The following is an 11,307-nucleotide window of genomic DNA, read 5'->3' as shown; positions in this document are numbered from 1 at the left end:
ACTTCGGCACTCATTTTCCTTGTTAACGCAGCAAAAACAGGACTGCACCCTCTTGGAGGGATCTACAGACCCTGGAGATGCTGAGAAGCGGTGTGAGCCGGGCGCGAATGCAGCAGAGAACACGTGTTTTCAAGGGTGGTGGAATGACCCCACGTCATCATACCTGTGACAGGTGGCCCAGGCTCATGCCACTGTACGGAGGGCAGGCAGGACAACTCCGTGATATTTGTGTACTGACATGCAGATCAACAACATGTCACATGAAGGACAGGTGAACCACACCATGTTTTGTTCCATCAGGAAGACGTATACCCGTCACCGTATTGAGGGTCAGCAGATTTACACTGCAGTACTTGGGACATTGTCCATCAGCATTGCATTAAGAGGATGACATTGTTCCACTGCACTAAAGACAGGCAGATCAATAACATGTCATCTTTACTGACAGATGGGCTGACAGCATGGCATCGTGCTAACCAGTGGCTCAAACCAGTGTTACTGAACTGAAGAGTGGCCACCACCACCGCACTATGGGACTAAAATCAGGCAGGCCAACGCCAGGTCATCAAGCTAGGACAGAAAGACCAACACCAAGAAATACACCAGAACTACTCATGATGCACACGAATACTTATTGCTTTTGTCTGTACTGGCTGCATTGATGGCTGCCGAAAGACGAGCCGAGCTTATTAGCACAGACAGTGACACTGAAAACACACCAACAGCTAGTTGACAAGAAAGAGAACAGAGTAAAACACTCAATGCTCAACCGTCTACTGCATTCTTCTGAGATGCGCATGTTTCCTGTACTCGTGATTTTACGAGAGGCCCCGCTCAAGGGCCAAGTACCCTTCCTGATGCAACAGGGCTAAGGGGAAGCTTCAGAGGGGCGGGGAAGGAGCCCACAGACTTCGACATGGCAGACAGCGATACCAGCACAATATCACCCTGCGTGGCCGGACGGTAGCATGTAGCAACAACCCAATTCTAGTCCCAACAAGTGGCCCACGGGAAATAGTGCTTGTTTTAAAGTGCAAGATGTTGACACTGTCCCTGGTAGAACCTATTTTTGAAAAACATAAAGTACTTTTTATTTTAACTTTTTTTTAAAACTGGAATACCACAGGAAACAAGAAAGAATTTCTATTATAGTAGATAGCTTCCCTGCCACAGCAGGAAGTATTCAAATGTCTGAACTGGGCATTTTAACTGGGGATGGTTTTTTCCCTTTCGTTTTTGCAGGTAAAAAAAAAATCAGATTTTATTCTGTTCTTCAGTAACACACAGTCTCTTTGAATAAGCTATTTCTTTTGCATATTTGACACTTGCATATCTTTAAGTCTGAACTAGTGATGTACAGAACGCGTTTTCCTTCCACAACTCTAAAGCAATGCTCAGAGTTCATACCGTTGGCTGAATGCTCGCTTTCTGAACCCTTCCCAGACTGCCAGGGGGCAATTAGAATTGAGTACAAGTGGTGCAACTCACCCTGATGATATCTCAAAATAAAATCTCAGGTAGTACGGAATACTGAAGTCAATGAAAATATTTGAGTAAGGGTTTTGTGCTGGGATCGTGGCTTATGGTGCAGAGATTTCTCCAAGACATAAGCATCCCCTGTAGCCTTCTAACAGGGGGGGTCCATCCAGGCGGCGATGGACGGGAGTTCCGAGAGGCGGCCGGGTAACACCCAGAACCAAATTGGTCAACCCACTCTTTCAACACCAGCCACTTGTTCCCGCATCCTTCTCCAGCTGAAGCCAGGAGGAATGGAGATGCTGCCCTCAGGGGCTGTGATGGAGAGCCATGAGAGAAGAATGGGGAGTAGGCAGCCTTGGTTATGTCTAGAATGTGGTGGTGGGTGGCTGTGAGTTCTGCTCATGTCATCTCCCAGAGAGGGCAGTGGAGTTGTTCCAGGGAGACGCCACATCCTACGGCCTGGCCAGCTTCGTTTTGGTAGACCTGTCGTAGCTCTCAAAGTCTTAGGAGCCTTCTCTGGAGTCTCTCTTCTTTCTGGGGGCTTTGCAGAGCCTTTCTGTTGCAGAGTTTGTGCAGCAAAGCTCTGCGGCAGGTAAGCTGAACAGCACTCCTCTTTGGACCTCACCACAAGTCTCTCCTCCAAGCGCAGGAGTTCAGATGCTCTGGTCCCGTGTGCTGCCGTGGGCTCCTGCCCCCGGCAACACGCGGACGTCGGGGGCGATGTGGTTCTCGAGTTTGCACTTTTCCTGACCACCGGGGCCTTTTCCAGTCAATGCTTCTGTAGAGTAAATACAGTTCTGTCTTAAGAACTCAGGGGAGGTGGGCAATGGTGAGCTTTCAAAGTGGTTCTTCTCTGACCTTGTCCCGATGCTGAACTTGGGGCTGGTGCTCCCATGGAGGCTCTTGGGAGGGCTAGAGTCCACACTGTAGAGCACCTGCCCCTCATCATCTGTGTCTGCGTCAATGTACTGATGGATACCTGCTTCGAAGTTGAATGCTATTGCTGCGTGTTTCTCAGGCGACCGGGGGGGTGTCCTAGCACTTGCTGTGGTGTAGATGGAGGATTCTGGACTCAGCACAGGCCTGTCCAAGAGTGTGGCACACTCCAGTCCAGCGACAGCAGCTGCAGCACTCCCCCGGTTCCTAAGAGGGTCGTGGTACATCCCCAGGACGGGGACCAGTGGACTGGGATCACCCTCCATGAAGTTGACTTTAAGTGCTCGGAGCTTCAAGGGGTTGTTGGTCTTCATGGAACTCTTGGGGCTCTCGATGAAGAACGTAGAGCGATGGCTGGCATCAGGGGTGGGGTTGGCTTCCACAAACCTACCACCACTGGCACCCAGAGCTCCCCGCCAGCCCATCTCTGGGGCCATGTTGCCCCCAGTCTTGCTGGGGAGCGATGCCAAAGGGCTGTGGGAGAATCTGGTGGCTTCAGGGAAGTCTGTGGCACAGCTAATGAAGCTATCGATGCTCGACATGCTCCGCATATCAATGACCCCTTCTGTACGAGTGGGCAGAGGGGCTATGGGGCTGGGGATACTCTCCATTTCAAGTTCTTCCTTTGGTTTGCTCTGTGTTGCTGACTCCTTGGTATTGAGGATGGGTTGAGATTGGGTCTTGGCCATCTTATTGTACATGTCTTCCAACTGCTGGACGTTGAGGTGCTGAGGACTAGAAGATGACCTGGCCTTCTCAGGGGATCCCTGCTCCTTGGTTTCGAAGGACTTACTTGAGCTGGTTTCCGACAGTGTCCTCTTGGTCCATTTCCATTTGTTGGGAGACAAGTGGTTGTCTTGCACTTTGTCCTTCTTGCCTATATTCTCTCCATTTTTCTCAACCACGATGTCCATCATCTCAATGCTCCGGGCGAAAGCATCCTTCATGTTCATGGATACAATACTGCCATTCCTCTTGGCTCTCTCCAGAGCCTCTCTCCGTTTGATTGCTTTCTCCTGCCTCTTCTGCTCCTTGTAGAACTCAGAGAAGTTATTGACAATGATGGGAATGGGAAGAGCTATCACCAGGACCCCTGCAATGCAGCAGAGCCCCCCCACAATTTTCCCCAAAAGAGTCTTGGGGTAGATGTCTCCATACCCAACGGTTGTCATGGTGATGGTGGCCCACCAGAAAGAGGCTGGGATGCTTTTGAACTTGGTGTCGTCCTCATCCTTCTCGGCAAAGAAGACAAGGCTGGAGAAGATCATGATGCCCATGGCGAGGAAGAGGATGAGCAAGCCCAGCTCGTTGTAGCTCCTCCGCAGAGTGAAGCCCAAGGACTGAAGGCCAGTGGAGTGGCGTGCGAGCTTAAGGATGCGGAGAATACGCATGATGCGGAAGATCTGGACCACGCGGCGGACATTTTGGAACTGCAGCACGCTCTTGTTGGATTCGGTGAGGAAGATGGTGACATAGTACGGCAGGATGGCCAATAAGTCAATGGCGTTGAGTGGGCCCTTAAAGAACTTCCACTTCTTGGGCGAGGAGAGGAACCGCAGCAAGTATTCCATGGTGAACCACGCAATGCACACGGCCTCCACGTGGGCCAGCTGGGGGTTGTCTGTGGTCTGGCCGAACTCGTCAAGGCTCTGCAGCTCAGGCAGCGTGTTGAGTGACAGGGCAATGGTGGAGAGGACGATGAACATGATGGAAATTATGGCAAGGATCTGTGAAGAGACAAAAGTGAGATTTAGTTATCAACCACCAATGGGACGATCATCGTAATACCCTGGGTATTATGCAGGACGCTCCTCAACATTCAAGAGCATTTTCACATCTCAGTAGTCACTTAATGACTAGATGTTTGAGCTAAAAAGATCATTTACTCAAATTCATTTACTGTACAGATGTGGCAACTGAGGCCCTGAGAACTGCAATGATTTAGAGCTAATCATTCTAGCCCAGGGGTTTGCAAACTTTCTCTATAAAAGGCCAGACAGTAAATATTTTAGACTTTGAAGCCCATGAATTCTTTGTTGCAACTACTCAACTCTGCAGTTATAGCATGAAAGTAGCCTTAGATAATACATAAACGAATGTGTGTAGTGTTTCAATAAAACTTTATTTACAAAAACAAGCAGTGGACTGAATTTGACCCGGGGGCCATGGTTTGCTGACTTGTGATCTAGACCAGTGGTTCATAGCTATGAGGAGGTGGGGTCTGGCTTTCACGACATGATGCTAATGATAATAACAATAGTTACCCTTTACTGAGTGTTCCTTGTACGCTAGGCAATGTGCTTAGCATTTGCCATGCAATACCTTATTTCATTCTTACAACAACCCCATTAAGTGTCGAATCTCCATTGAACAGATGAGGAGACTTAGGCTTCCAAAGCTAGAAAGTGGCAGAGCCAGTATTTTAACCTGGGTCTGTTTGACCTCAGAGCGTGAGCTCTTAAGGCTGTGTTAGAAATCAGATGAAAGCTATGGACCCTTTGGCTAGACACACAAGATTTTGCAGGCAGTTTCCAGGGAGGCATAGATATCCTGGACCCATGTTATTAACTCCCAATTGGGACTATGAATCTTGAGGCTAAGGACCACAGGTATTTAAGACCCCTGGATTAAGGAAAGGGTTTGGCCTGAGAAAGGGCTCACGGTATGTTGTTGAAATCAACGAACTTAGGCCAGTCTGCAGCTTATGCAGAAATGCAAGCAGATGTAATAAATTGCTCTGAGCGTCTTTTTTCGAAAATAAAATCACATCACTCCCCTGCTTAATAAATTTCCAGGACTCTTCAGGACAAGATCTAAACCCCTAAACTTGTCTACCAGCATCCCCTCCCCATTTGTCCTCTTCCTGGAGACTTGCCCCTCTCCTTTTGCTGCCCCTGCTGAAAGGCTGGACTGCTCACCACGCTCACATCATTTGATCCCGGCTGCTGCTGATTGGCCCAGAGATGGACAGAAAATCCAGGCTAGGCTCAGCCAACCCACTGTTGAAAATCTGAGCTCAGAGATCTAGGGGGTGAGTGGGTTATGGGATGGCGAGCCTCTGAATTAAATGGTCAGGTACAATCTAGGCTTGAACTAGATTCATGATAAGCCCAAGCCCCAAGCAAGTATCTCCCAAGTTGTAGGGGAACAGAGAAGCCATAAAAACATCAGGGAGGGCCGGCCCTGTGGCTTGGTGGTTAAGTGCGCGCGCTGCGATGCTGGTGGCCCAGGTTCGGATCCCAGGTGCGCATCGAGGCACCACTTCTCCGTTCATCCTGAGGCCGAGTCCCACATACAGCAACTAGAAGGATGTGCAGCTACGACACACAACTATCCACTGGGGCTTTGGGGGGAAAAAATAAAATAAATAAAATCTTTAAAACAAAACAAAACAAAACAAAAAAACATCAGGGAAAGCTGAGCCTTGGAGAGAAGCCAGAGAATGAAGGGAAGGGGCAGAGAGAAGCAGTGAGGACACAGGAACTTTGAGAGCAGGCGGAGAAGGCAGCAGCTAACATAAGCTCGGGCTCTGGCGTCAGACTGTTTTGGGTTCAGCTCCCAGCTCTGCTGCTTCTATACCTTGAGCCACTTATTTAACTCTCTAAGCCTCAGTTTTCTCATTTGCAAAATGAGAGGGCCTCTGGGCCCCCTCATCATTTGCCACACCTTGGGGTACTTAGTACATTACAGGGGTGTGTGTGTGCGTGTGTGTGTGTGTGTCCATCACTGCCCAGCATCTGTGAGCTGAGGGGGGACAGGGATCGGTTCTGAGGTTTATCTCCGCACACCCAGCACCTAGCCCAGGGCACGACCCCGGCAGGCGCTCCCCAAGTGTGGACTGTGGCTGGAGTTCGCGGAGCTACAAGTGGAAGGGCCAGGACCAGCCCTCGGTTTTCAGTTTGGCAGCTCTTCATTGATCATCCACTCTGGGCGGCACGGGGGCCGCCACAGGCAGCGCGGCGCGGGCGTCTCTGGCCCGCTCAGAACAGCGTTTCCCCAGCCTCCGTTGTTCCACCAACTTCCTGATTTTGTTTTGCTGTAGCTGTGTCCCACACATCCTGTGTCTTAAAAAAAAAAACTTTTGCATTTTACTGTCTTGATTTACAGTCACTGAAAAAGAAAAATTCTGCAATCACTTTATAAAATGAAATATCTGATGCGTACAAAAGTAGATCTAATTTATACACATTTATGAACCATATTCAAACGGACCCCTGTGAGGCCACCACCCAGGTTAAGAAACAGCACGTGTAACAATAACACTGACCCTTCTGTGTGTCCCTCTCCACCCCAGAATCAGAATTTTTTCTCATCCCTTTGCTTTTCTGTATAGTTTTAATACAAATGTACATAACCCTAAACAAATTATTGTTGGTTTTGCCTGGTTTCGCCATCATTCTGTATGTGTTCTTTGGCTACTCGTAGTATTCTGTCCTTAATAGTTAAAAAAAAAACAGAAAACAAACACTACTCACCTTCTTTGTTTTATTTTAGTCTTGTCCTAAGAAATAACATTTGCAAAACTGCTGATTTTGCGTGCTAGGGATATATAGATATTAAATGTTCATGAAAACAAATTTGTGATTATTGAATGACTTGGAACTCCTGCCTTGAGGTCAGGAAGCCCCGGAGGTGGAAGCTCTGCCAGTTACTGGCTGGTGGCCTCGGGCACTGGAACTTTCCCTTGTCTCAGTTTCCTTATTTGTAAAATGGGGATATTCCAGCGGTTCTTAACAGGGGATGATTTTGACCCCCGGGGGACATCTGGCAAATTCTGCAGACATTTTTGGTTGTCACAACTGGGGGGTTGACGCTACAGGCATCTTGTGGGTGGAGGCCTGTGGGAGGCTGCTAAACATCCTACAGTGCGCAGGACGGCCCACAATAAATTATCCTGCCCAAAATGTCAATAGGACCAAGGTTGAGAAACCCTAGGAAGTACCGACAGTCAGCCCGTCACACGTAGAATGGGAGAAGGAGACTATGCACATGTGGCTGTTAGCACAGGGCCAGGCACAGAGTGGGTGTGACCTCACGGGGCAGCCAGCCAGGGCCTTGCGCTGAGCCCCACAGGTTGCTGGTCCAGCCTCTGACTCCCGGGCAGGAGGGAGCCCGCGGGAGAAGGGGCAGGTTCCTGGGGAGTCTGTTCCTTTAAGAGCTGGGAGGTCCCATCCCCCCACCCCACCCCAGGCTGGCAGGGGAAGCCTGCTCAGGTTTCTACCCGGACAACTCCAGGGAAGGCCCACATAATTGCTGCTCTGCTGTCAGATACATGAATTATGTACCCAGCTATTGTATCGTCCTTAGGGCCTGTTATTCTAAGGCAGGCACCCCCTTTGTACTTGAGAATGTGCCCTCCCCTCCCCGCCTCTCAGCCCGAGGATGCCTAGGAAAGAAGAAAAAGAGGGCAGAGGCCTCACTGGATCCTGGGTGTGGGGGGTGCCTGCTGCCCAGGGTTGGTTTGGGAGGGTCAGAGCGAGCCAGGCCTCCTTCCTTGCATGTGCACACATCAAACAGCATGGGCACTAATGCAGCGTGAGGGTCTCCCCCGACCCACTCCTCCTGGCCCTGCCCGCAGGATTGTGTGCTCTTCCACACCCACTGAAGCCCTTAGCGTCAGGGCCACACTGCTTGGCTGGGAAACTTCTGAACGTGAGTTAAACCCTCTGTGCCTCAGTTTCCTCGTTTGTAAGACAGGGGGCAGGGGGGTCACTGCAAGGCTGCCATGAGAATTCAATGGGTTCATAAGGCCCTTAGATCAGCTGTTATTGCTTTTACTACTCTGCAGCCTTACACTTATTTATAAGTTGGTTTTGAATTTGGGTTTGAGTCGGGGGCTATTATTCCCCGGCTGTGTGGCCTCGGACAAGTCACTTCCCCTTGATGAGTCACCATTGCCTTATCGCTAATATGGAGATGAGAGTAATTGAGCACTTGCCAAACAACAGCCACTTAATATATATTATATTATTAAGTGATTACTCAGGTAATTTATCGTCACCCCCATCCCCAGCCCCCGACTGGTTGCTTCTGGTAGGTCTGTGGACCCCAGAGCCTGGCTAAGGCAGTGAGCATCCTATAAACAGCCTTGAACCCAAATGGACAGTGATGATCTGGTCTCTGGGATGGGCCCCAGGTTTGGGGGACCAGCCAGCACCCTGAGTCCTCCTAGCCCCAGCTCAAACACCTGACCAGGCCTCTGCGTTTCTAGCCTTGCTCTCCTGGGATCTGAGCCCAGTCAAGTGTGGGCAGGACTCCAGGAACACAGGGAGCAGAGGCAGGAGCCAGGACCAGGGACTTGGAGGCTGTCCCCAAATTCCTTCCCTTTGAGGAGGTTCTGGATCCCGGAGCCCACCTGTCTGCACCAAATGGGGGAGAGGGCTTGGTCCTCCAAAGGACCAAAGAGATGGGCAAGTGGGAGTCCCCAGGGTGGGACTCAGGGGTCCTGCAGCCAGGGTCTCCTCATCTTAATTGTCAGCTCTGGTGGTTGATGACAGGACGTGCACCTCTGGCTCCAGCAATAAACACAGACTGTTTATCATTTCCTCCACACACTCCCCTCCTCTTCCAGGAATATGGACAAGGCACAGAACGTCCATGCAGAAAAGGACCCAGGCTCCTCTCTGGAAAGATGGGGAGACTCAAGCAGAGAAGACAGGGCACTTGTCCATGGTCACACTGCCCTGGGGTCAAGTCTGTACAGTGATACTAGCAGCTCTGGCAAGCTGAGAGCTGCACCTAGTGTTTAGGGCTTGCAAACTGCTTTTCATACAATATATGTTCATAGCACCATCATTCATAGTAGCCAAAAAGTGGAATCAACCCAAATGTCCGTCACCTGATTATTCAATAAACTGTGGTATAGCCACAGAATGGAATACTATTCATCCATAAAAAGGGATGAAGTACTGATACACCTTACAACGTGGATGAACCCTGAAAACATTACACTCAGTGAAAGAAGGCAGACACCGAAGGCCATACACTGTATGATTCCATTTATATGAAATGTCCAGATAAGGCAAATCTATAGAGACAGGAAGCAGATTAGTGGTTGCGAGGGTAGGGATAGGGACTAACAGTTAATGGGCATGAGGGATCTCATTAGGATGACGAAAATGTTCTCAAACTGATTTAAGGTGATCGTTGCACAACTTGGCAAATTTACTAAAAAATCATTGCATTGCACACTGGAAACAGGTGAATTACACGATATGTAAAATAAGCCTCAATAAAGTTATATAGAAATTTGCTTTCCATAAAGAGTATCCCACTGCTTTTAATCCTCACAACCATATTGGTAGGTCATAGGGAGAAGCAGAAATCCGAGCAAGACACAGCCCTTCCCTTACCCCATGTAGTGGCTCCCCATGCTCTCCGATAAAGTCCCAATTCCTTTGCATTGAGCTGGCAAATGTTTATTGATCACTTACTAAGCGCTACGCTAGTTGCTGGGGATGCAGCATGGATGAGAAAGATAATTTCCCTGGCCTCAAGGAGCTGGTAGGGAGAGGCAGACAAAAAAACCCATAAACCAATAAAGGAGCAAGATGATGTCAGAGAGTGTTAAAGTGCTACATGATACTGAGAAAAACAAAGCAGGAGGATCAGTACTAAAACACTGGGGGGTGTCCACATGAGCCTGGGTGGTCAGGGCAGGCCTCTCTCAGGAGGTGCCCCGGTTGCTGAGACTTGAGGATGAGGAGTGTGTGATTCAAAGACCTGAGCATTCCACGCAGAAGGCACAGCATGTGCAAAGGCCCTGAGGTGGGAATGAGCTTGGCATATCAGGCAACAGAAAGAAGCTCAGTGTGGGCGGGGCTGAGTGAACAAGGGGGAGAGGGGGAGGAGAGGAGGTGGGAGAGGCAGGAAGGCCTGATGAGGCAGGATAAAGACATTTGGATTTGATATCAAGACCTCCTTTCTTCTCTCTCTCCAGACCATTTCCCACATTTCCCACTGCATACTCCATACTGAATCCTGGCAAAACTGCTTACAGGCCCCAAGCCGTACGCCAGTGTTGCTCACACCTCCAGATCCTCGCCCATGCTGTTCCCTCTGCCTGGAGTGCCCTTCCTCCCCAACTTCTCCCCGCTGATTCCTACTGCCCGTTCAGGCCTCAGCTCAGAGGCCACTTGCTCCAGCGAGCCCTCTCTGATCCCCAGGTCTGGGTTGGGTACGTCCATCCCCGGGAACCCCACAGCCCCCGATTTTCTCCCATCGCAGCACTGGTCTTGCTGAGCTGGAATTTTCTCCTCTGTGCCCCGCAATAGAATGTTGGCTCCACGAGGGCCCAGGCGGGGTCTGTCTTGCACTGCTGTATCCCCAGCTCCTGAAACGGTGCCGGGCAGAATAGGTGCTCCCTAAATAGGTGAAAAGTGTATGAACAAGCGAATGAATGAGAGGGGGGCTCAGACAATGAAGTGACTTTTCCAGGGCCACACAGCTGGTAAGCGGTAGATCTGGGACTCGACTCATGTCTGTGCGTCAACTAAGATGTTTGCAAGGACGACGGAGGAGGTGGCTTCTGGACCATCTAAGCTTTCGCTCCTTTTATGGCGCTTCCGCTTCCCCCAGCTTTAAGGGGGGATTACAGCTGGCGAGTTTTAATTAGAAGGGTCACTGGCTCAGATCCGATTAAGGGGATTGGGAGCAGGCTGATGGTTTTGTCCGCCTCCCCTAGAGGTGGGAGCCAACGGCGGGGGTTGGTGAAATTGGAGTCAGGAGCCTGCAGGGGGCGCTCCTGGATACAAAGGGACAGGAATCCAGGGCTCGTGTGTTCGGACTACAGAGGATGAAGGCAGAGGCCTTGGGGTGAACCCGGCAACAGGGACCTTCACCATGAGAGGGCAACCGAGTCACAGAGGTGGAAATGGGGTGCAGTGGCATTGC

At 50.2% G+C, this 11,307-nt stretch overlaps 1 protein-coding gene across 1 annotated transcript in view; it reads right to left on the bottom strand.

Moving 5' to 3' along the window:
• Positions 1-776: 776 nt before the first annotated feature.
• KCNB1 (potassium voltage-gated channel subfamily B member 1) overlaps positions 777-11,307 on the bottom strand; it is a 96,114-nt gene continuing 85,583 nt past the window's right edge. The window contains exon 2 of the mRNA XM_058562496.1: positions 777-4,142. Within this exon, the coding sequence (XP_058418479.1) occupies positions 2,133-4,142 (2,010 nt within the window). The 3' untranslated portion in view covers positions 777-2,132. The remainder of the gene's footprint in view (positions 4,143-11,307) is intronic.

The sequence above is a fragment of the Diceros bicornis genome, chromosome 19 (assembly GCF_020826845.1).
Source record: "Diceros bicornis minor isolate mBicDic1 chromosome 19, mDicBic1.mat.cur, whole genome shotgun sequence".
NCBI lineage: Eukaryota > Metazoa > Chordata > Mammalia > Perissodactyla > Rhinocerotidae > Diceros > Diceros bicornis.
Note: the sequence above shows the minus strand (reverse complement) of the source record. Positions and strands in the feature narration are given on the sequence as shown.